General features: G+C 67.0%; 2 protein-coding genes across 5 annotated transcripts in view; both read right to left on the bottom strand.

Annotated features, from left to right (window-relative positions):
- Positions 1-8,187, bottom strand: part of CACNA1B (calcium voltage-gated channel subunit alpha1 B) — a gene marked incomplete at its 5' end in the record, with an annotated part of 110,781 nt that extends 102,594 nt beyond the window's left edge. Inside the window, 2 exons of the mRNA XM_079789606.1 lie at positions 5,216-5,355; positions 8,095-8,187. Coding sequence (XP_079645732.1) covers positions 5,216-5,355; positions 8,095-8,187 — 233 coding nt within the window. The remainder of the gene's footprint in view (positions 1-5,215; positions 5,356-8,094) is intronic.
- Positions 8,188-15,502: 7,315 nt separating this feature from the next.
- EHMT1 (euchromatic histone lysine methyltransferase 1) overlaps positions 15,503-22,914 on the bottom strand; it is a 77,414-nt gene continuing 70,002 nt past the window's right edge. For all 4 annotated transcript variants that reach the window (XM_079789941.1, XM_079789943.1, XM_079789942.1 and 1 more), the window contains 10 exons: positions 22,694-22,798; positions 21,519-21,673; positions 20,630-20,797; positions 20,352-20,496; positions 19,667-19,744; positions 19,294-19,409; positions 18,252-18,338; positions 17,870-17,948; positions 16,445-16,620; positions 15,503-16,344 (listed from right to left, as the gene is read on the bottom strand). In XM_079789941.1, the coding sequence (XP_079646067.1) occupies positions 16,170-16,344; positions 16,445-16,620; positions 17,870-17,948; positions 18,252-18,338; positions 19,294-19,409; positions 19,667-19,744; positions 20,352-20,496; positions 20,630-20,797; positions 21,519-21,673; positions 22,694-22,798 (1,284 nt within the window). In that variant the 3' untranslated portion in view covers positions 15,503-16,169. The remainder of the gene's footprint in view (positions 16,345-16,444; positions 16,621-17,869; positions 17,949-18,251; positions 18,339-19,293; positions 19,410-19,666; positions 19,745-20,351; positions 20,497-20,629; positions 20,798-21,518; positions 21,674-22,693; positions 22,799-22,914) is intronic.

The raw sequence follows: 22,914 nt of genomic DNA, 5'->3' as shown, positions 1-22,914 counted from the left end.
TGCCCGCAAGGGCCGCAGGCCCCAAACTCCAACAGCGGACAGCCGCCATGCTGACCCCTGACCCTCGCCACCCCGCCCTGCGAGGGGACATGGAGTCCTTGGCTGAATGCTCTGTCCAGCTCGAGGGGCGGCGACTGGTCAGTGCAGCACGGCTCTGACCCGAGGCCACGGAGGAGACACCTCCAGGTGCGGCCACCAGCGCCCCCATTTCAGGGGCAGCTGACTCCTCCCGCATGGCCTGCGGGCCAGGGCAGTGGGCGGTCAGGCGTGGGCCGGCGCCGTCTCACTCAACGCCCCGCCCGCTTCGGGACAGATTTCTGAGCCTCTGTTTCCAGTCTGTAGAGTGGGGTGACCCTCCCGCCAGAACCTGGACACCCCCACACACACAACTGAAGTTACAAGGCAGCCCCTAGTCCCCTTAAACGTCAGTCAGGACCAGAGACCCCACTAAAACCGGTCTAAGTGGCATCCCGCGTCCCAGAAAATGATGGGAAAGGTCTGGGTCTCCACCAAAACGCGTTCATCGGAACCGGGAGGATCGGAGGCCACGGGAAGAGACAGGCCACAGGGCGTCAGTCACCCAGCGACGACGCTGAAGCCGCTGCCGGCAAAGCACAGTCGTCAGAGACGTCGAAGGTACGCGGAGGCACCCACGACAAAGTGTAACCGGAACCGGAATAACCGAGATGGAAGCGAAGGGGACGGGCTCCCGGCGGGAGAGAGAACGGAGGGCTCGGTCGCCGAAGCAGCGAGGCTGCCGGAAAGGGCGTGGGCCCAGGTCAGCACTCAGCGCCCCGAGGACGAGGCAGAGCTGAAAAACACTCAACTCCTTCCTGGCTGAAAACTCCCCAGATTTGGCTCAAACCTGCAGATTCAAGGCACCGAGTGACCAGGGTCAGAAGTGGGGCGAGAGGAGGGAGGACAGTTCCCCGGGGGCCATGGCACGGCAGCCACGCAGACGGGCCGGACCTGGACCGAGCCACGTCACCACCCTGTGCCCTGGGGCCACCGCGGGCTCCGCCGTCCCAACCGACTTCACAGCAGAGGCTGAGCACGGGCGGCACGGGGCGGGGGGTGGGCGGGATGGGGGGGTGGGGACGGCACAGAGATGACGGGCCAGAGAAGCCCACAGCCCGAGTCCCTCCCCCCCCCCCCCGCCCCCGTGTGGCTCCGCCTGGAGACAGAGCCCGGAGGAGGCCCTCAGGGTGAACCCCATCCGCCAGGACTGGCGCCCACAGGGGCAGGAGGCACCGGAGCTGGGGCTGCACGCGCGAGGAGGCCTGTGACGCTCGGCGGGCCAGTGGGCGGCACCTGGGCCTGGGGCCTCGGCCGCCAGGACGGACCGCGCACCTGTGTGCAGCCTTGCGTCCCGGCACACGCACTTTCACGCCAAAGCTCCTCCTCCAGGATTGGCAGCTGGCCCTGGCGGCGTGGCTCCGAGGGCGGGCGTCATCCTGATCCCAGGGCTCACGCCCGCTTGCAGGCTTGATCCCCGGCGTGGGGCGCGCAGGAGGCAGCCGATAGATGGCAAGCATGTCCCACAGGTGTTCCTCTCTCTTTCTAAAAACCCATTTTTTTAAAATATATTTTATTGATTTTTTTCAGAGAGGAAGAGAGAGGGATAGAGAGTTAGAAACATCGATGAGAGAGAAACATCGGTCAGCTGCCTCCTGCACACTCTCTACTGGGGATGTGCCCGCAACCAAGGTACATGCCCTTGACCGGAATCGAACCCGGGACCCTTCAGTCCGCAGGCCGACACTCTATCCACTGAGCCACACCGGTTTTGGCTAAAAACCCATTTTAAAAAACATCTTTAAATGTTGGCAACTAATCTAGAGCCCATCTGGCCACGTCCCTTCAGCCCGCCAGCCACAGACCCAGGGCCGGGAGTGGCCCGGACGCCAGCGCACCTGCAGACCCCAGCCCGGGAGCGGGCACCCGTCCCAGCCGCCACCCTTCCCCACCCCGTCCCCATGGAACCGGGGGCCTGGGCTGAGCTGCCCGGAGCCTGGCTGCTGACGCCGAGGCTCACGCAGAAGGACGCTGGCCACGGTGGCCTGGCTGAGCCCCCCACCCCACCCCACCCCCACCCTCAGATGTCAGGGCTCAGGACCCAGGCCTCATGGGATCCCTGGAGACAATCCCAGTCCCCCTGGGGCCTGGGGCGCTGGAGACCCCCACTGTCAGCTCAAACGGGGCCCCCAGCAAGCCCCAGGCAGACAGTGCGTGGAGGACAGATCATGCAGCGCAGATCCTGTGAGTGACAGATGTCCCCCGGCCCGCGGAGCCCCCTCCCTTCCCCGTGTGTCCCCGAGTCCCCGTTCCCGGGAGCCTGCCGTGCCCTCGCCCTGGGCTCTGAGGCTGCAGCGTTCAGCGAGAGGGGCAGGTGCTCCCTGAGGGCGGCAGGAGCAGGCGCAGGGGCCCCGCCCTCCCAGCGGAGCCCGCAGTGCCACCCCCCCAGGAGGCCCTGCAGCTCTAATTACAGGTCCTGGAGAGAAACCGGTTTAATTTGGAGTAAAACGAGAAGCTGTGGCTGGAACGTCCCCGTGGGAGCCACCTGCCTGAGCGGGACACACTCCGCTGTCCCGCCACCAGGGAGCAAGCCGAGGCGAGGCCAGCAGGGCGGACGCGGGGTCCTGCAATCAGCCCCTCGGGCCCGACGGTGGCGGGGGCTCCGGGGACCTGGAGGGCAGGTGGGGCCCGGGGACAGCCCAGGAGTGGGCGGCCTGGACGGGCTGGGGGGGCCGTCCCTCCGTTCTCAGCCGCCAGCCCAGCTCACACGCCGCGCCCCCTCCCGCGTCTGCTGTCACAGACACCAGGCCACCGGGCTGTGTCCCAGGCCCCTCGTCCAGCTCGGGCTTCCTGTCTGTCACCCGACGGCCTCGCCTTGGGGAGAGCCCACGAGCACCCAGCGGGAGCCCCACCGACTAAAACCCTCCAGTCCTTCCCCTGCCCCCAGCGCCCAGGCCCCGTCTCCGCCCTGCATGGCTAGGAGCACAGAGAGCGGCCTCAGGTGCCCACGTGCTCCCGCCCACCCGCCCGAGTGGCGGCCTCACCATCCCCTCCCCTCCCCTCCCCTCCCCCCCTCTCCTCTCCCCTCCTCTCCCCTCTCCTCCCCCCTGCCCCACTCCTCTCCCCGCGCCTGCCCTTCAGTAAACTCCCGGTCTCCACCCCCCTGCCACCAGCCCGCACCCCCCTTGCTGCCACCAGCCCGCACCCTCTCAGCCCCGCAGCACCCCCTCACACCCCATCCCTGGTGCCTGCTGGCTCTGACCACCATCGATACACCCGTGACCTCTCTAGCTCTCTAGCTCTATCCTCCGTGTCCTTCCGAAGTCACGGGGCAACTGAGGGCTCCCTGACACCTCCCGCCCCCTCCAGCCAGCCTTGCCCTCCACACCCCCTTTCCGTGTGACGGAGCCTCGGGGAGCACGGGGCGGGCGGGCGGGGGGCGGCACCGGTGCGGTCAGGAGCCCACGGGCACTGAGGGTCACAGAGTCCCCTCGACCCCATCCATCCCAGGGGGCGGCTGCTCACCCTGCGCTCACCCCGCGGAGGCTCAGCCAATCCCGAATGAACGAATGACGGCTGTGGGCACCTCGAGCGGCTGGATGGGCGCACGGACAGGAGAGCGGACGGCAGGACGGCCCCTCGGCTCACTCCCTGCAGCCCGGGCCCAGGTGCCCCCGGCCTGGTCCCAGGGAGCAGGGAGGCTGAGGGCTCCCCGGGGGGGGGGGGGGGGGGGGCGGGGCCAGCCAGGCCCTCCAGGACCGGCCTCAGCTCAGAGCAGGAGGCCCTGCTGGCCTCTGGGAGGAGCTGGGCTTCCAGGCAACAGCCCCCCCCCCCCCGAGACCCGCCCCCAGGCCCCAGCCCCGGAGCACCCATTACGTGAGTGAACCCTCATTACAAACAAGAGCGTGTGGGGAGTAACCCGGCTGCCCACAGGGACCGCGGCTCAGGAGGGCTGAGAGTTAGGGTTCTCCCCCGACTCCCCAGCGGCCAGCACTCACCCCGAAAAACACTCAGGGCCTCCCTCTACCCCCCCCCCCCCGACACGTACACACACACACGTACACACACACACACACGTACACACACACACGTACACACACACGTACACACACACACGTACACACACACGTACACACACAGACACACACACCGCAGCACAACCGCTCCCAGGCCCGGAGCCCTAAGCCCAGAGCTCCAGCTCCCCTTTAATGTGCAGACACCCCTGACCCCTCCTGGGAGCCCGCCTGAGCCAGGCTCTGGGGACACCCTGAAAGACGAGGGGCCCCCCCTCAGGGACGCTGGTCCCGAGGGAGGGAGAGAGGGGAGTAAACAGTGCGGCTCCCTGGTCCCCAGCGCTGCCTCCCGGCCCCTCCCCACCAGCCGGGCCTCAGGCAGAGTCTGCACAGGGCGGGGCCCAGGTCCCAACAGAAGGCTCCCCGGTCGTTGGGAAAAATGGGGCGGAAGTCAGTTTCCCAGAAAACCTACTAATCCCAGGTTCAGAGGCGCCCCCCATCGGGGCTGGGGACAGGCTGGGCCACCGGCCCGAGGACCCAGGGGACCGTCCCAAAGGCCACCTCCTCCACGCAGGCCTCAGCCCTGAGCTCCCGGGAGCCTCAGGCTCGGGAAGAACAGACCACAGTCCCGGGCGCAGTGGGGCCCTGGGGCGTGGGCGGTGCAAACAGGTCTGTGGGGCCAACTCCCCCACCTCCCCCCACCCCCGGAGCTGACGCCACGAGAGTGGGGCCTCGGCCGGCTGGGCAGACACAGGCAGATGGGGAAACGGAGGCCCGACGGGCAGGCACTCAGCGAGGAAGAGCAAGGTGCTCGGCCCTCACTCTTGCCCCAGCCCACGCCCAAGTCCACTTCCTGGGCCCTGGGCTGCTGTGGGTCCTCGTCAGGGTCCATCCGAGGAGAAGCGTGGGGTGCGGAGGGGGGCGGATTGACACCTTCCAGGTCGCAGCTCAGACCCCAGGACACCCCTCCCCCTCGGTGACGGACCACCGCACCCTCGCCCCACCCCGGCAGCTCGGTCAGCACGCTGCGCCCGAGGGCAGGTCCCGCGAGTCGGGCGGCAGCTTGGGCACGCTGGGCCCACGTGGCTGGCAAGCAGAGCTCTCCCCACGCGGCCCCTGCAGCCACGCCGACCGTCCCAGGCGAGGCCAGGAAGGCCCAGCCCCTCCCAGGGCGCGCGGCCACCTACCCCGTGAGAACCACCACGAAGTCCATGACGTTCCAGCCGTTGCGCAGGTAGGAGCCCTTGTGCAGCACGAAGCCCAGGGCGATGATCTTGATCCCCGCCTCGAAGCAAAAGATGCCGATGAAATACGGCTCCGTGTCGTCCTGAGGAGAACACGGCACAGGGTCGCCGCTGCCCCCCGCGGGGCCCAGACCCGCACCCACGGCCCAGCTCCCCGCCCACCGGAGGGGCCAGGCCCCACCCTCCAGGCGGGCAGCGGGGGGTGCGATGACCACTGGTGGGCTTCTCCTGCAGTGACGAGGGTCACCTGTCAACGCCCCATCCCCAGTCCCGTCGTCCCCCCATCCCAAAGGGCACGAAAACAGAGGCCACGGGCCCCGGCAAAGACCAGCTGCCAAGGCCACGGGGGCTCTGCCCCTGCCCTGGGCCGGTGCCCCAACTCCGGGAGCGCAGCACGGGACCCACTGGCTCGTTAACGCACATTCCCAGACGCTCGCTCGCTCGCTCGCTCGCTCGCTCGAAACCTGCAGGTCTGGGAGCGAATGTGGCCGGGCCTCAGGGGGCCTCTGGGTGGGTGGGGGGGGCATCCCGCCCACCGGCCACAGGCAGGGCGTTGCTGGCGAGGGGAGCAGTGCGGGCACCCGCTCCACCCCCGCTGCACCTCGTCCCTCCTGGACTCCGGTGGAGACAGCAGAGGCTGTGGCTGTGGCCAGGGCAGCCGGCAGGGAGGGCCTCAGCGCCGGTGAGCGGGGAGCCAGGCCGTGGGGGGTTGGGGGGCAGACGCACAGGGGGGTCATTGCGGGGAAACGGCCGGCCGCAGTGCAGCCCAGACGCCTACATGCAGGCCGACGGAGGGGTGGTGAGGAAGGGGGCCGGTGCCTGGGGAGCGCTCTGCCCAGCCAGCGGGGGCTGGACGCAGGCCGGGGGACTGGCCGCCTCGGGGCGCAGGGGGCGGGGCCGGTGGCCCGGGTTTGCCAGCTCCCACTCCGAACAGCAGCCTGCACCTTCGTCTCCCGAGAGCCCTGGCCCCGAGGGCCCTCCCATGGAGCCCACAGCCAGGCCTCCCCTGCCACAGCAGACGGGCAGCCCCGTGTGGAGCGGCCCTCGCGCCCAGCTCCCCTGACCCCCGATGCTGACTCATGACAGGGCCCCCCAGGCTTCTGGCTGGATGGCCCCTCTCCCCTTGGCCCCAGGGGAGCCACAGGGCCCCCCCACACACAGAAGGCCTCTGAATGGACAGAAGGGCAGACCCAGAGCCCGGATGGGCGGGGCCCATGCTAACTCTGGCCTCAGCCCTGCCCCCAGCTCCACCCAGACCACAGGGCTGAGCGAGGGCCTGGGGGAGCCAGGGCTCCAGCTAAAGGCCCTGGAAGGTGTGGGTGGGCGGGAAGCAGAGCCCCCGAGGCAGAGACCCGCGGAGGCCCCGCCCCCCTGCTCCCCAGGCGGTGGCACCGGCCTCAGAGCCTGGCCCTTGGTCCCTCCCAGGGACTGGGGTCAGCCCAGGGGGCCTCAGGGGACCCCACTCTGCTCCTTTTCCCAGCAGCTCAGCCCCAACCCTGAGACGTGTGCCCGCCCCCTTCCCCACAACCAACCCCCTCACCCAGGAGGCAGCAGCTGACCCACCCGAGCCTGCCCCCCAACGGGCACAGGCTGAGCCCCCTGCCCCAGCCCGCTTCTCTCCAGCCCTACCCGGACACCCTTCCGGGGCTATGACGGGTCCCGTGGCTGCCTTCAGGCTCCCTGCCTGAGTCCCCAGCGCCCTCTGACTTTCGCCCTCATCTGCCCTCCGGAGTGGGTGCTGGCACAGGGCCCACGCCGCCAGTGGAGCTTGGCCCAGAAGGCAAGTGGCCCTGCCCAGCCACACGGGACGCGTCCCACTCCGAGTGGCAGGGCTGCGCTGACCCTCCCCCCACCCCCCACCTTCCCCATGCTGAAGAAATGCGTGCCCCCCGAAACCTCCATCCCGGGCTCTCCCCCCTGGCTGCCCACCTCCTTGCCTTCTCCCAGTGCCCTGCCGATGGTGAGCCCCCCGGGGCAGGCTCATTGTCCCCCCCCCAGCCCCCCACTGGGCCCAGGATGGTAGGAGGAGGCAAGTCCAGGGCCCACGCCAGGCACCGAGCAGGCCATGCGCGTCCTCGCTGCTCATCTGCACGGAAGGGAGCGGGAGAGGCTGGGGGGCAGTCACGTGCCTGGATCCTCCCCGGCTCTGCCTTCTCTCTGCTCCGGGCTCAGCCTCCGGGCCTCGGAGCCCACGTCAAGCCCAGGCCAAGGGCCCAGCAGCAGGGAGGGCTGGGTCTGGGGGACCTAGCCTCACCTCCCCAAACCCCACCCTTCCCGCTGCCCCCGCCCCTCCAGAGACCCCGCCCCGGCACCCTGCCTGTCTCAGGCCCTCAGTGGGGGTGGCACAGGGTCTGCGAGCTGTGGGAGCTGTGCAGGACGGGTGGGAACAGCTCGGGGTGCTCAGGAAGAAAGCGGGGGGGGGGGGGAAGGCTGCCAGGGGACGGGGTGGCCCCACGGGGGAGAGACGCCAAGCTGGGGAGACAATTCTGAGGCAGAGACTGGCAGACCCAGGGGGCACGCGGGGCAAAGGCCACGCAGGGCAGAGGCCACCACGGCCCGGCCGCCAGCCGCCCTCCCCGCCCGGGGCCTGAGCCGTCAATCAGCACCACACACCCGGCTCAGCGCTCCGTTCTCAGACCAAGAAGCCTGAGGCCTCGGGCCTGGGTGCAGGGGTGGCTAGTGGTGCTGGCCGGAGCCGCCACCCGCCTCCCCATCAGGGCTGCGCTGGCTGCCCCGGCCCTCCTGGCCCTGAGGGAGGGGCCGCTGCCCGCTCCGGTCGGTCGGCCCCCTCGGAGGGAGGGGCGCCCGGCCCCCGCACTCACCAGCCGCTCGGACATGGGCGTTTTGTCGCCGTCAGGGAGGTGCTGCTCCAGGGCCAGCACGATGCAGTTGGCGATGATGGTGGCCAGGATCATGTACTCGAAGGGAGTGCGGGGGTTAAGGACCGGCCGCGAGGCGCCAGGGGGAGGGGAGGCGGCGAGGCGGCCCCAGGGGGCCTGAGAGTGACCCCTCCAGTGCCCCCCACTCCCCCGCCTTTATCTTTGGGGGCTGCCGCGAGGCCAGGCCTTTGCGGTCACTGCCGCCAGCCCTTGGGCCCGTCTCGGCGGCCGTCAGCACCGCGGACAGCGCCGTCCGGCTCGGCGCCCCCGAAGGGAGGGGGCGGTGCGCCCCCCGCTCCGGCTGGAGAGGGACCCCGCGCAGGCGCACTCCTGCCCAACGACACACGTAGCCACATGTACCGACACAGGCACGTGAACATGCATGTCCCGAGAGTCCCGCACGCACGCGCAGCGCCGGGATCATGCTCTGCCCGCACACACGCCGCACCTGCTGCCAGGCGCGCGCGACCCGCGGCCACCGGGGGCTCGCACCTCCAGACCCGGGTTCACCCTCGGTGCCCTCCAGGCGGGCCGTGCGCTCGGCATCCGGACCGGGGAGCGAAGGGACGTGTCCGGGGGCAGGGGGCTCCGCCCAGCGTCCACCCCGCTCCAGCCGCCGCCGCCACCGCGACCACACGCGCGCGCGCGCACACACACACGCACCCGCGGCGGGCGGAGAGGGGCCCCGCAGCCCCGCCCCGCCCCCTCCACGCCGAGTCCTCCCGGGGTGCCTCTCCCCAGATCGCACCCTCCTCCTGGCCCCGGAAAGATGGCCACTGGGCGCCGCACTCGACCCGCCCGGTCCCGGCCCAGCCGCCCCTCCCACACCCGGCGGGGTGCGGACGCCGGACCCAGCGCCCGGTCCCCGTGCCCGCGCCCGCGGGCAGCCCCCGCCCGGCCCGGCCCGGCCCAGCCCCGGCAGGATATGGCCACTCAGTGATGCGCTTGGCGTATTTGCGGACGACGTTGTCCTCGCTGAAGATGAAGAGCGAGCGGTTGACGGTGAAGCAGTTTTGCTTGACCGGGATGGGGTTGTACATCGCCATGGTGCGCGCGCGCTGCGCGATCGATTGCTTGTAGAGGACCCGCTGGCCCGGCTGCAGCCCCCCGGGGCCCGGGCCGCCCGCGCCGCCGGCTCCGCCGCCCCGGGCCCGCTCCCCGCCGCCGGCGCCCCCATAGCGGCCGCCTAGCTCGTCCCCAAAGCGGACCATGGCTCCCGGGCGCCGCGCGCATCCCCCGCCCGGCGGCCCCAGCAGGGAAACCGCGGGGCGCGCCAGGCGCTCGGAGCGGAGCAGTCACGGAGCCGCCGGACCAGCACCGGACCTCGCCCGGCCCGGCAGGCGCCGCACCCGACTCCGCCGCCCCGCACCACGCCCTATAAGGGGCCGATCACGTGGCGGTGCCCGGCCAATCCACGCCGCTCCGCCCGCCCTTATTCCGCCCGCCCCGCCCCCAGCCGGCCGCCCCCGCCCAGGCCCCGCCGCGGGGTCCCGCCGCCAGCCCTCGGGGATGCGCCTCGGCCCCCGGGTTCTCCCTGGCTGCGCCCCAAGCCAGGGCCGGCGCGCTGAGCGTGCGCCCTCCGTGCGTCCGGCCTTGCTCCGGGCTGGGCGCTGGCCAGGTGCTGAACTGGGCGGCTGTGGCCGGGAGCTGGGCGGGGCCCGGAGGCCTCGACGGCCGTGCTGAGCTGCCCGAGAGGACCCCTCTCCCCCGGAGGCATCACCAGTCGCTTAACGCTCCAGCCCAAAGGGGGGGCAGGCTCCTGGGTCCCCACGTTTCTTCCCACACGTCACTCTTCCCAGGCCTCTTCCAGGAAGCTGGCGGCTCAGGAAGGCAAAGTCTGCACACACCACGCTCCTTTCGGCACCTTCGACATCTAGATGCTTCCAACGCCCTGGTCTCGGTTGGTCGGATGCACAACCCCGGCCTGGGGGCCTCCCTCTGTCCCATCCTAGACCCGCATCAGCTTCCAGATCTCCACTCGGACTTTTGTCCTTCCACCATTCACTCAATAATAATTTTTAAAATGTGTGTGTGTGTTTGGGGGCGGGGGGGGGGGGGGAGGAGAGGGACAGAGAGAGAGAGAAACATCAACCACAGAGGAACATCGCTGATGGGCTGCCTCTTGCGCGCCCCCTTCTGGGGATCGAGCCCACAGCCCGGCATGTGCCCTGACTGGGGATCTCGGTTCCTGGGTCCACGCTGAGCCCCGCCAGCCGGGCTCGTTCACTGATAATTTCACGGGAGGCTGTTGTGTGCCCCGTGTCCATCCATCGCGCAGCGTCCCCACGAGCACCTGACATGTCCACACGAGGCTCGGGAGGGGGGCTGCGCTCTCCTACAAGCAGCAGCCGTGCGCATGTGCTGGCTGGTGCCAGGCGTGCTCACTCCACGCAATGTGCACTTCCCCGAGTCGCTCCTGCTCGGGGACACGGGGGTCGGGCGCGTGTCAGACACTGTCCCCTTCACAGCCAATGGAGAGCGAAATCCGCACCAGCGGGAGCGCGACCGGCCGGAGGAGGCTTTTCTAGCCGGAGTCACAGCGGACGCCGGAACTGCCCCCGGTGTGTGGAGAAGGGAGATGGGGCTGTGCAGAGGCCCGGGGGGACCTCGGCCCGAGTGCCACGCTGTGGGCTCTGCCTGCTGTTCTGAGTGCGATGAAGTGGCAGGAGATTCTCAGCAGAGCCGTCAACTGACTCCTGTTCCAAAGACTCCCTCTGGCCGCTGCCTGGGGGCTAGACCGGTCAGGCTGCCTCTAGCCTAGGCTGCGTTCGGACGTCAGTAGCCCAGTTCCCAGCCACCGTGCTTACCAACACTCTTAACCTCAGTACAAAGCAATGGCCCAGCCCTGGCCGGTTTGGCTCAGTGGATAGAGCATCGGCCTGTGGACTAAAGGGTCCCAGGTTCAATTCCAGTCAAGGACACGTGCCTGGATTGCGGGCTCGATCCCCACTGGGGGGCGTGCAGGAGGCAGCCAACCAATGATTCCCTCTCATCATTGATGTTTCTCTCTCTCCTCTCCCTCTCTCAAATCAATGAGAAAAAAAAAATTTTTTTTAAGTGATGGCCCAGCCGGCATGGCTCAGTGGTTGAGCGTCCACCTATGAACCAGGAGGTCACGGTTCAATCCCCAGTGTGGGGTGTACAGGAGGCAGCCAATCAATGATTTTCTCTTCTCATTGATGTTTCTATCTCTCTCTCCCTCTCCATTCCTCTCTGAAATCAATAAAAATATATTTTAAAAAGAAAAATAAAAAGTGATGAAGTATTCCATGTTAGGAGTGTAGACTCCCCGTCTCTCCTCTCGGCCAGGGTCACCTCCTATTGCTGCCTCATGGCCAGACGTGGCTGCCACGGCACGAGGTGTCCTGTCTCTACACCACCTTCTCCAACAGGAAGGCAGAGGCAGGCAGGAAAAGGACAGCCATCTTTTAAAATAAATGTCTAACCCTAGCTGGTTTGGTTCAGTGGATAGAGTGTCAGCCTGCGGACTGAAGGGTCCCAGGTTCCATTCCGGTCGGGGCACAGGTTGGGTGCTCGATCCCCAGTGGGGGGCGTGCAGGAGGCGGCCGATCCATGATTCTCTCTCATCATTGATGTTTCTGTCTCTCTCTCCCTCCCTCTACCTTCCTCTCTGAAATCAATAAAAATATTTTCTTAAAATAAATGTCTGATATCCTTTGGTAAGAGGCTCCCCGCAAATTGCTCCCTAAACCCCTTTGGGCATCCCTGAGCTCCAAGAAGGTGGGAGTGAGTATGGCAGAGAGGACCAGGCCTGCCTCCCCCCAAAATCAGGGTTCACTGGGGTGGGAGGTGGGGGGTGCAGGCTGTGGGGAGGCCACCAACAGGCGTGTCTCAGGAACAGAACCCGAGAGGGGTGTGGGGAAGGGACAGCAGGCACGGCGCCGGCTGCAGGGCTGGCCGAGCCGCTCAGGAGGCGGCGGAGACGGTGCGGAAACCGTGGGCGGAGCTCTTTACTGGGACCGGGAAGAGGAGGGGACCGCCTGCTGGTCACGGGATTGCACGCTAAGAAGGTGGTATTCGACACACAAGTGGGGGTGTCGGGTAGGCAGCTGAGGGCCCAAGGGGTGCTCAGAGCTGGGTGTAGGAGCTGTGCCGGGTACCCGCACCTGCCTTCCCACCGGCCCCACCCCTCCAGGCCCCGCCCACCGCCCCGCACGGATCCCGCCCACTGTCTGGCCCCGCCCACCTCAGGCCCCGCCCGCCCCTTTGCCTTGGCTCTGCATCCGCACCAGCTCTTGGTCGTGCTTGGCCCTGGAGAGCACACGTAAGGTTGTGTAATTTCTTATTTTTATTGATTATATTTTAAATATATATTTTTTATATTTTTATTGATTCCAGAGGGGAAGGGAGAGGGAGAGAGAGAAACATCAATGAGGAGAGAGAATCATTGGTCAGCTGCCTCCAGCACACCCCACATTGGGGTGAGCCCACAACCTGGTCATGTGCCCAGACAGGGAATCGAACCCTGACCTCCTGGTTCGTAGGTCGACTCTGAACCACTGAGCCACGCCGGCCGGGCGACGTTGTGCATTTACGTACACACTGCACAACGACACCTCATCCCCTCACGTGCTCCCCTCATGTTCTGCAGGGAGACGGCTGAACACCTGCTCTTGGTGCCTTCTAAGCTGACGGCACGGGATTGAGCATGGTCACCAGCTCAGGACGGATCATCCTGTACTGGACGTCTGTCCCCCCTGCCCAGCACCTCCCCAGGTCCCCGCTCCAGCCCAGGAACCACACTCCACTCTGCTTCTGAGCCCCGTCCTTTCAGAGTCCACGCAGGAGTGAGAGTGTCAGCGGGGTCCTGCCGTCTGGGCGCACCTCACCCGCACACCCCCCGCGGCCCATCCACATGTCGAGGCGGCAGGACTCCCGCCTTCTCCACGGCTGTGCTCACGGACTCCTCGTGGACAGGTGCCACGACTGGTGCCGCTCCCGTGCTGGCAGGCACGTAGGCCGTTCCCTTGTCTTGGCCACTGAGTGGGACGCCGCAGTGAACACGGGCGCAGGCCTCTCTCCAAGACCCTGGTTTCATTTCCTCCAAACAACTACGCTGAACTGAGACTGCTGGGCCATAGGTCGTTCCAGTGACCCTTTTTTAAAATTATATTTCTATTGATTTCAGAGAGGGGGAGGGAGAGAGAGAAACATCAGTGATGAGAGAGAATCACTGCTCGGCTGCCTCCTGCACGCCCCACACTGGGATCGAGCCCCCAACCCGGGCCTGTGCCCTGACCAGGAATTGAACTGTGACCTCCTGGTTCATAGGTCGATGCTCAACCACGGAGCCACGGCCGGGCTGGTCATCACTTTGTGAGGCCCCTCTGTACCGTCTCCCACGGGGGCTGCACCCGCCTGCGTTCTCGGGGCTCCCTCTCCACGCCCACGGCGCCCCCTCAGGGCGAGGTGCGTGCTCACTGGGTCCGTCTGCACTGCCCGAGTGACGGAGCTTTTGAAATTACATGATGGTGATGACTGCGAACTTTGGGGGTGTATTAAAAGCCACTGTGCTGTGCATTTTAAAATAGTTAAAATGGTTACTTTTGTTATGTGAATTTCACCTCGGTAAAAAAAAATCTTGAATAAAAAATGTAAGTAATTTTAAAGATATTCACCCCAAACCCTCTCTCCATTAGCATGCCACCCTCCTCTGCTCCCACTCCTGTTCCGCCCGGGCTGCCGAGCAGTTGGAGCAGAGAAAACGGGACCGGCACTGCCCTTCCGCGGTTCTCAGGGCTCCCACCCGCCTGCCTCTCCGGCCGCCTCGCTCGGGCATCAGCACCAGCACTGCAGGCCCACAGGTCCCTCCCAGGTGCCACGGGCCGTCCCTGTGCCTGGACAGCTCGGGTCACTGCCCGATGTCGGAGCGGCATCTGCGTCCCACACAGCACCCTGACGTCCGGGGCTGGACTGATGCCGCTACCAGAAAGGAAGCCGTGGGGGGGGAGGGGGTCCGTGCGCTCCCCTCTGCCCAGCCTGCACGCTTGGGGGGGGGGGGTGCCCTGACCAGCCAGCTCGGCTCCACTCGCCCTGGTCCCTTGTCCCTCCACCCTGCCCGGCCCATCACGGCTGCTCCCGTCTTCTCCGCAGCGTCCAGAGCGGTCCTCCAGCACACAGGCTGGCCACGCAGCGCCTCCCGCACGCACGCACCATCCTGGGAAGCGGACTCTCGTGCACTCGGACTGAGAGGTGTGACTGGCACAGAAATAACGGCAACCCTGGGCCCTGCCCGCATCCCAGGCCCGTCTGGCGGCTGCCCTGGGAGGCCTGTCAGCGGGTGTCACCTGCCCTGGGAGGCCTGTCAGCGGGTGTCACCTGCCCTGGGAGGCCTGTCAGCGGGTGTCACCTGCCCTGCGCGCCCGGAGCGGGTGTCCTGCTGGAGCAGAGACCCCCGAGGACTCTGCCCACACGTCCGGTTAGGATCGTCCACGGCGGCCGCAGGTGGTCACCGCCAGCCTCCTGGGCCAGGTGACACACGGAAGCCCTGGGGACTTGCTTAAAATGCTCGGAATCTGACGTGACCCCTATTTGGGGGGTCCCTTCACTCGACAGCCCACCCCAACACCCCAAAGGTCTCAACTGAACGAGGGCATCGCCTGCCGGACCCATCACACCTGCGCACTTGGTCGCGGCCGCTCCGCACACTGGGCTGGGCTGCCCGCCTGGGGTCACGTGACCGAGGGCCGAGGGGAGGCCCTGCGCGGGCTCTTGGCCGTCAGGACGGCGTGGGCTACAGCCACTTCCTGCGGAGCTCACAGCCCCCGCACGGGGAAACGGGGCCACGGGAACAGAGGCGTGGACCCTGCACGGTGGCAGCCGGCAGGAGGCTCCCGCAGCTGCATCACGTTCACGCCCAGATCGGATTCCAGTTTGGGGACTTACCTGGCACTGCCACCCGCGTCCGTTTCTGTGCGGTGTCGTTCCCACGTTTCTCGTTTCCCCTTGGCGCCTGCGCGGGACCTGCCGCCCCGCCGACGTGCACACGCACACGCCGCCCACCACGTGCGCCCGCGGCAGCGCAGGCGCTGAGACACCAGCTGGAACAGGGTCTCGTAATGAAAACCTCCTCAAGTTTTCCTTTTTTTATTGATTTCATTGAAAACAGAACAAGAAATGGTCTGAGCCAAAAGACTGCTCTTAAAACTGTCAAAAACATTTAACAGAAAAAAATAAACATGACCGCGTATGAATGTTTAGAGTCGCACAAAACCCCCACGGTTACTGCACTAGTTACAGTTTTTAAAAAAGTATCTGCCAACAAAGAGGTGTGACCTGCAGGCCACCACGCAGAAGGCGGCGGCGAATTTATTCACCACAAGACTAACGCTTTAAAAAAGTTTCCCCATTTTATTCTAAAATCACTTTGTTCTCTGTACAGTTGATATTTTTCACGTGGTGCGTGGGAACCACACCAGGATCAGCACCGTTGTCTGTTGTGTTATCTTTTGTTGTCCTCACGTTCAGTGATGGGAGAAAATAAATCAGTTTATCCGTCATCAGAGCAGGTGGCGTAACAGCCCACAGAAGGGCGGCGCGCAGCGCAGCGGGTCCGTGGTGGGGCTGGACCCACCGAGCCCCTGGAGGAGCGGCGTGGCAGCTTGGACACAGGACCGGGCGCGCACGGACCGGGCAGTTTCTTTAAAAAGCAAACACTTTCTCCAAAGTCCACGGCGTTCGCCCGACCTCGCAGACAGGGGTGGGGACGGTGTCTGCGCGGCCAGGACCTTGCGGGGTGGGTCTAACGGAGCAGCGGGGAGACGAGGCGGGGCCCGCGGAGGAGTCTGGACCAGCAGGACGCTGCTCCCCAGCCCACGGGCGGGAGGGCCTCGGGGAGGAGGGGAAAGGAGGAACGTGGAAAGGACCAACCGCCAGAGAACTCAGGCTCTGCCGGTGGCCCGGCGCCCAGCGCGGCTCCTGCACAGCGTCGGCCCCGAGGCCCTCGGCGCCAGGGCACCCTCTCCCTCCGCTGCAGCGTGACCAGCGCCACCGCAGTCTCATCGGGAGCCGGCGCTGCAGGAGCTGGTGTCGGGCAGGCCGTCCTCCGCGGCCTCCCGGGCGCTGGCCTGCCGCTGGGCCAGGGCCGCGCTCGAGTGCCGGCACTTGGGGGACCCGCAGCGGCAGCTGAACAGCTTGCCTTTGATGTCCCAGAAGCGCTGCCCGTAGTCAAACCTGGGGAGAGAGGAGAGCGAGGCTGAGGCAGGAGCCGGGCACAGCCGCCCCGGCGCCCGCGTCAGGGAGCAGAGCCCGTCGTGAGGACAGGCGTGCCTACCCCAGCTGCTCGCCGGCCTCGATGAGGCGGGTGCTGAAGAAGGCGATGCGGGGGAAGCGCAGGTCCTGGTGCGACATGAACACCCGCACGGGCACCAGGTTGGGCTCGCAATGGTGGTTGATGAAGCGGCTCACGTTCCCGTAGAAGCGCGCGTCGATGCAGTACAGCTCTCCGTCCTGCGGGCGAGAGCGGGCGTGGGGCACCAGCCAGGCGGAGAGGCAGCCAGAGCAGGGGCAGGGAGGCCCAGGACCGGGCACAGGGCGGCTGGGACACCCCCACGCCACCCCCCGGGGCTGGGGCTGAGGAGCCCAGTGGAGCTGCACCATCTGGGCTCCATCAGGTGGAGAGCACCCACCACTCAAGACTCTCCCCCCAGCTCTGATTCTGTCAGCGTGGGGGTTGAGGGTCAGGGAGGCGGAGACCACCGAGCCATGGCTTCTCACACGTGGTGACACCAGGAGGGAGGGGCTGGAGACACGGAGCAGCCGGGCAGGTGGGACGGGGCAGAGGGACAAAGGGAGGGAAGCTGCAGGCCGCAGACATCAGAGCAGTGGTGACGACCGACCGAGAAACAGGAATCCCATGACCTCTGCTGCCCCGCACGTGCAGACAGGACCCAGGTCCCCCGAACCCTGTCCCCACATCCCTCCCACGAGAAGGGACACGGAGCAGACTGTGAGGAAAGCAGACGAGAGGGCCTGGTCTAACCACGCGGCCCCTGACCAGCACTTTCTCTGGGAAGATCCAGAGTGTGGGAGCTGAGCCCCGCACCCCCCTGGGGCTGCGGCAGGCTCCCGAGCGCGGCATCAGGGGGCCAGAGCAGAGAGCCCGCCACTCGGAGGCACCCAGAGGGAGGAGCCGGGACAGAGGTGACGTCCCTGCCGCCCCAGCCAGCGGCCTGGTCTGCAACTCGCCTCTGGTGGGAAGGCTCCTGCAGCTTTGCCCTGACTGATGGGGGCCCCTGAGCAGAGGACCCCACTTCCCCAGCCCTGCCTGAGCGCTGCAGCCACTGCAAGTTCTCCGACAGGCACCTGATGAGTGAAGGGGCCGCATGAGAACCAAGATGGGGGTGCGGTGGCCTCAGAAGCATCTGGAACCTGGAACCAGGCTGGACGCCAGGCAGGCCAGCTCCTCCCCGGGTCCCAGGAAGGCAACGGGGACTCACACTGTTCACATGGCCCCGACCCCTCGCACGAGGCTCACGACTGCTCTGCAGGTCTGTCCACACGGCGCCCCCAGAGGCTGTGCCGGCGCAGGCTGTCCCCGGGGACCACAGGCTGGGGTCTAGGGCGAGGCTCACGGCCCGCCCCTCCCCCGGGTCGGGGCCCCTCAGCCCTGAGCACAGGAGGCCAGCGCCGGGTGGTGGGGCAGACACGCCCACGCTGCGTTCAGCTGAGCTCTATGCCAGCCCTCGGGACGCAGTACCTTGTTGTCGAGGTCGAAGAGGTAAGAGTCTTCCTCCCGAACGTCGGCCTCCGAGTCGGAGATGAGCTCGCCCACGTACCTGCGGGACGGACAGCACGTCACCCGCCGTGACCACAGCCACGGAGACTGCGGGACGGAGCCGGGCTTTCACTGGGCACGAAGCCCTCTGCTGAGCAGGGAGGGAGGAGGAAGACCCCCTGGAAGACACCCCATGTGGATGGCACAGCCTCCCGAGGTGGGAGGAGGGGGGAGGGAGGAAACGGAGCCGGGGGGGCGGGGAGGGGGAGGCTGGTGCCGGGGCAGCCCCTCTGGAACAGCAGGTCCATCGGCGGGCGCCCCCGGGCCTGACCCACAGCGCACGCCCAGACGTGCCCTCACTCACTCGCAGACGAAGGTGCCCACGGGGATGTCCTGCAGGGTCCGCACGCCCCAGCCCATGTTCTGGGTGCGGTAGAGCTGCAGCCTCGCCCTGCAAAACAGGGTCTGTGCTCACGGCCACGGCCAGGGCCCCAGCTCCTGGCGCACGACAGGCGTCACCTTCAGAAACGCTTCCCAACGTGACAGGCAGAGGAGTGACTCCCGGGGTGGCCCGGCGCCCCCGTCCTCACACCTCAGACGTCACCTGAGTCGGCACAGGCCCGCCCCTGTGCCTTAGGCGCGTCACCTGCACCACAGGGACAGCCGGGCCGAACCCCTGGTCGCAACGGGGACCAGAGGGTCTAGTGCTGCCGCCAAGCCCAGGCTGTGAGCAGGTCAGCTCGGGTGCGGGTCAGGTGTGGGCGACACGCCCAGGCTCCGAGAGCCACGCCCCCCTGGTGGGAGACATCTGTCCTCACCGCAAGGACTCCCTGCCACACGAGGGTGATGGAGCGTGGGCAGTCACAGTGCTCTGAGGTCGCCGACAATGAGGAGCCACCCGCTGGGAATTCGCGCTCAGCCTGCCCGTAACAGTCCCTCGCGACCCAGAGGGACGCCCGGTCACCCCTCGGCACACGCAGGAGGGAGGGTTCTGACCAGAACCCAGGGCCTGGCTCTGGGCGGCCAGGGGACACGGGGAAAGGACCCCAGCCTGGCCAGGGGCCGGGGCGGCCACACTCGGGGCCGTGGGCCCTGAGCGACTGAGGAGTCTGCGCGGAGACAGGGGCCTGGTGCTCGGGAGACACTCCCGGCAGCGTCCGTGTGAGCTGCAGGCGAGGCCGTTCGGGGCCAGGCTGTTCGCTGCTTTGGGCTCTTTGGACCAAGACGGTCTGGTCCTCTCGGCCTTAGAGCCGAGAGGAAGCAGACTTGTTACTTCGCCAACGTGGGACCCTGACGGAGGACAAGGGCTCAGACACACGTGTGCCCTAAACACGCCCTGCACAAAACACAGGATGCCCCGCCAGAGCAGCCGAGGTGCGGCCGGAGCGCGGGGGCGGCGCACTCACCGGAGGCCGTTCTGCACGACGCGGTTGCGGCAGTTCCGCCAGCAGGCGCAGGCGTGGTTGCACTCGAACAGCAGGGGCGGCTCCGCCATGTTGAACTCAGGCAGCAGCCGGCCATCCTGGGGACAGACATGCAGTCAGTACCAGCCAGCACAGACACGACACGCTTCTACACGGAGCACTGGCCGACCCGAGGGCTCCGTCAAACTGGCCCTGGGGGAGCAGAGGGTGGGAACCCCACCTCCAGGCGCCACCACGCACGGCTGAAGGACGCTGGCTCGTCCCCAGGGCTCTCCACCCCTGCCCCCTGCCCCCGAGCTGCTGGGAACAGCCCTGGAGGGAGGGCGCTGACAGCAGGGCCGTCTGCGGTGCTCACCTTGTCGTACCAGCAGCGCATGCTGAGCTGGCCGCACATGCAGTTGCTGGAGGAGCAGTCGTCGATGCAGACGCAGTACTGGGGGGGGGGGGGACAGGGTCACGCTCGGCTCCCTCCCGCCCACAGCCCCCACCGCGCAGACGGCTCTGGTCTGCCGCGAGCTTCTGCAAGCCACGCTCACTGAGGGGAGGGGAGGGGAGGGCAGGACCTCGGGGCCCGGTTCTCAAGGCACCAAGGGAGTGCAGGCTCTTGGGAAGGAGGGTAGGGCAGAATGCCCCGTCGCCGAGGCTGGGGGAGGTGCTGGGCACAGGCTCTGTGGGGTGGGTGGGCGGGGGGGGGGCCACGGCTGCCCTGGAGATGCTCCGTGGGACAGGCCAGGCTGGAGCAGGAGCCCTGCCTGAGGCACGCGCCTGGCTTCCGCCTGCAGAAGGCACAGGCTGCGGGCACAGCGTGGAGGCGGGACCTCAGCTCGCTGCACGGGCCCTTTTTGTCCCGCAGTGCCTGGAACCACCACTCACGGGGGCGCTGGGCTCTGCTTTGGGGGCCGGACCCAGCGTGGTACACGGATGCGTTTTCTGGGGGACCTGTGTCTGCTCCCAGCTCTCAGTGGAGGCAGCCCCGAGAGCAGGGTCCTCCTGGGAACCTCCGGCCGCCCCACAAAGGGCCCTGGTCCCGGGACGCTGACCTGCAGGTGGGTGATGTTCCTGTCGATGTTCATGGGGGACGTCACGCAGCTCTGGGAGACGTACTTGTAGTTGCTGGGGCTGGGCTCGCCGTCCACGGCGTTGACGCAGGGGATGGGGATGCGCTCGTAGCCGCGAGCGATGTCTCTGCCAGGGAAGGGGCGTTACTCTTGCTGTGACAGGTGCGGCCACCGTGGGACTGACGAGGACAGACGGCCGCCGCCTGCGCCCACCATCTCGACCCCCGGCAGGACTGCCCTGGTCTCGGGACACGCCTCACCTGCTCACCGTCTTCTCCACGGGGACGGGCCTGTCCGGGGCCGAGTCCCGCAGCGCCTTGCTCATCTGCAGGGCGTCCCACACCTGGGAGTGGAGGCTGGCGCACTGCAGGGGCGTCTCCCCCTCCTTGTTCTTCAGGTTGACATCTGAATCCCGAGAGAGAAAGAGGCTAAAAGGGAAAACGCAAGCCAACAAGACATTCAGATCTCCGTTTAAAAGACAGGAAGACGAGACTTACAAAACGACTAAATTGGTAGAAACACTGAGAACACACCGTTGGCCGTGACATTTACGAGCTGGCGGACCGGTGCTGGGAGGACTGGGGACTCACCAGAGCAGCCCACGCCTCGGCCATGCTCCCCTCCGGCAGAGCGCGAGCGGGAGGCGCTGGGAGGGCGTCTCCGCTCAGTGCTCCCTCACTGCTGGAAGGCCGCAGCGACGGCCTAAGCAGGCCCCACGCCGTGTACCCGGCGGCAACCCCAGGCCTGATCTGGGTCAGAACCAGACGTGGGCCGCACAGGACGCCGTGAGCTCCCCTCCCCAGGGCCTCCCACCAACACGCCCACCGTGCGGAGCTGCTGCCGCGTCCCACGAGGGTGCGAGCCCTGCAGGGCCTCCCTCACGCCCAGGGGAGGCAGGTCACCTGGGGTCATGGGTCAGGCGGGTCCTGCTGAGGAGAACGGGGTCGCGCCCAGAGTGAGCACTGGGGGGCGCAGGCCTCGGGCAGCCGAGGGCTCCAAGTGGCCAGCACCAGGGGACGCTGCCCCCACAGGGCTCCCCACAGGCTGTCCCCTCGGCCTCGCTCAACCGAGCACTCGGGGCTTTTTCACAGCGACCCCCGAGCCAGGCTGTCACCGCTGACCTCCGACCTGGGACACCCAGGCACTCACACGACGCAGGCGTAGCGGTCCTCCCGGGCGGCGATGTGCAGCGGCGAGTCGCCGTGGATGTTCACGGCGTGCAGGTCGCACCTGGCGGCCAGCAGGATCTCGGCGATGTCCACGCAGCCCGAGAAGGCCGCCCAGTGCAGGCAGATGTTCTCCTCCTGCGGCGGGGAGGGGCATGAGGGCGGGGCGCGGTCGGAGAGGGAATGGGTCCTCAAATCAAAATGACCCAGGACCCAGCACAGCGCCTGCAGGGACCTGATCCGAGTCGCACCCGGTGGGACCGGCCTCACTCACAGGCAGGTGGCGCTGTGAGAGCCAGAAGACAGGCGTGTGCGGCTCATTAAAACTGTGCTTCCCAGCAGCCTCTGAGAAGTAGTTTTAAGGGGAAGGAGACCAGGGAACGCCAAGTGCTGTGCAAACAGGTCCTGTGAGGTTGGGGGTTGCCAGTAGCTTCTCTTTTTTAAAATATATTTTATTGATTTTTTTTACAGAGAGGAAGGGAGAGGAATAGAGTTAGAAACATCTATCAGCTGCCTCCTGCACACCCCCTACTGGGGATGTGCCTGCAACCAAGGTACATGCCCTTGACCGGAATCGAACCTGGGACCTTCAGTCCGCAGGCCGAGGCTCCATCCACTGAGCCAAACCAGTCAGTGCCCAGCAGCTTCTTAGGACCCAACAGTCCTGAGGATCAACGTGCGGAAGGGCACACACAGGAGGTCTGACCTTGGCGGGGACCGAGCAGGGACGAAGCACTCCCCTGTGCCGTCGGGAGAAGACAAGATGGGGACGGGCACACCGCTCCTGGCTGGCCTGGCGCCGTCCCTGCTCCCCGCCCCCCTCCCACCGCAGGCCAAGGGCCTTGCAGGCGGGCAGCCCTGAGCCTCCATGGACCCTGAGGCAGCGGGCAGCTCAGCTCGCCCACAGTGGGGCTGCCGCTCAGGCAGACTCCTCGCTGCCCAGAACCACTCTCCGCTCCACTGGCTGGCGACACGAGCCTGGCCCCTCAGGAGCTGCAGGAGGCGGGGCGCCCAGGGCTCCCCGGCCCGGATGGCAGACAGAGTCAGTGACATGCCCTGGAGCTACAGCCAGCAATCGGCTGACACGCATATTCACCGGAACCGGGCTGACTCGAGGGCGGCCCCCAGCCGGCCGCCCGCCCCGCCGGTGACACTCACGTTGTCCCGGATGTTGATGTCCGAGCCCTTGGACAGCAGCAGCTTCACCAAGTCCACGTGCTTGTACTCAGTGGCCCAAATCATGGGCGTCCAGCCGCCATCGTCCTAATTCCAAAAGAAAGAGTCCAGCGCTGGCGCAGAGGGCGGTCTCCCTCGGCCTGCAGGCCGCCCGTCGTGTCGTGTCGTGTCGTGTCGTGTCGTGTCGTGTCGTGCCGACAAGG

This window comes from Cnephaeus nilssonii (genome assembly GCF_951640355.1).
Source record: "Cnephaeus nilssonii genome assembly, chromosome: 14".
NCBI lineage: Eukaryota > Metazoa > Chordata > Mammalia > Chiroptera > Vespertilionidae > Cnephaeus > Cnephaeus nilssonii.
Note: the sequence above shows the minus strand (reverse complement) of the source record. Positions and strands in the feature narration are given on the sequence as shown.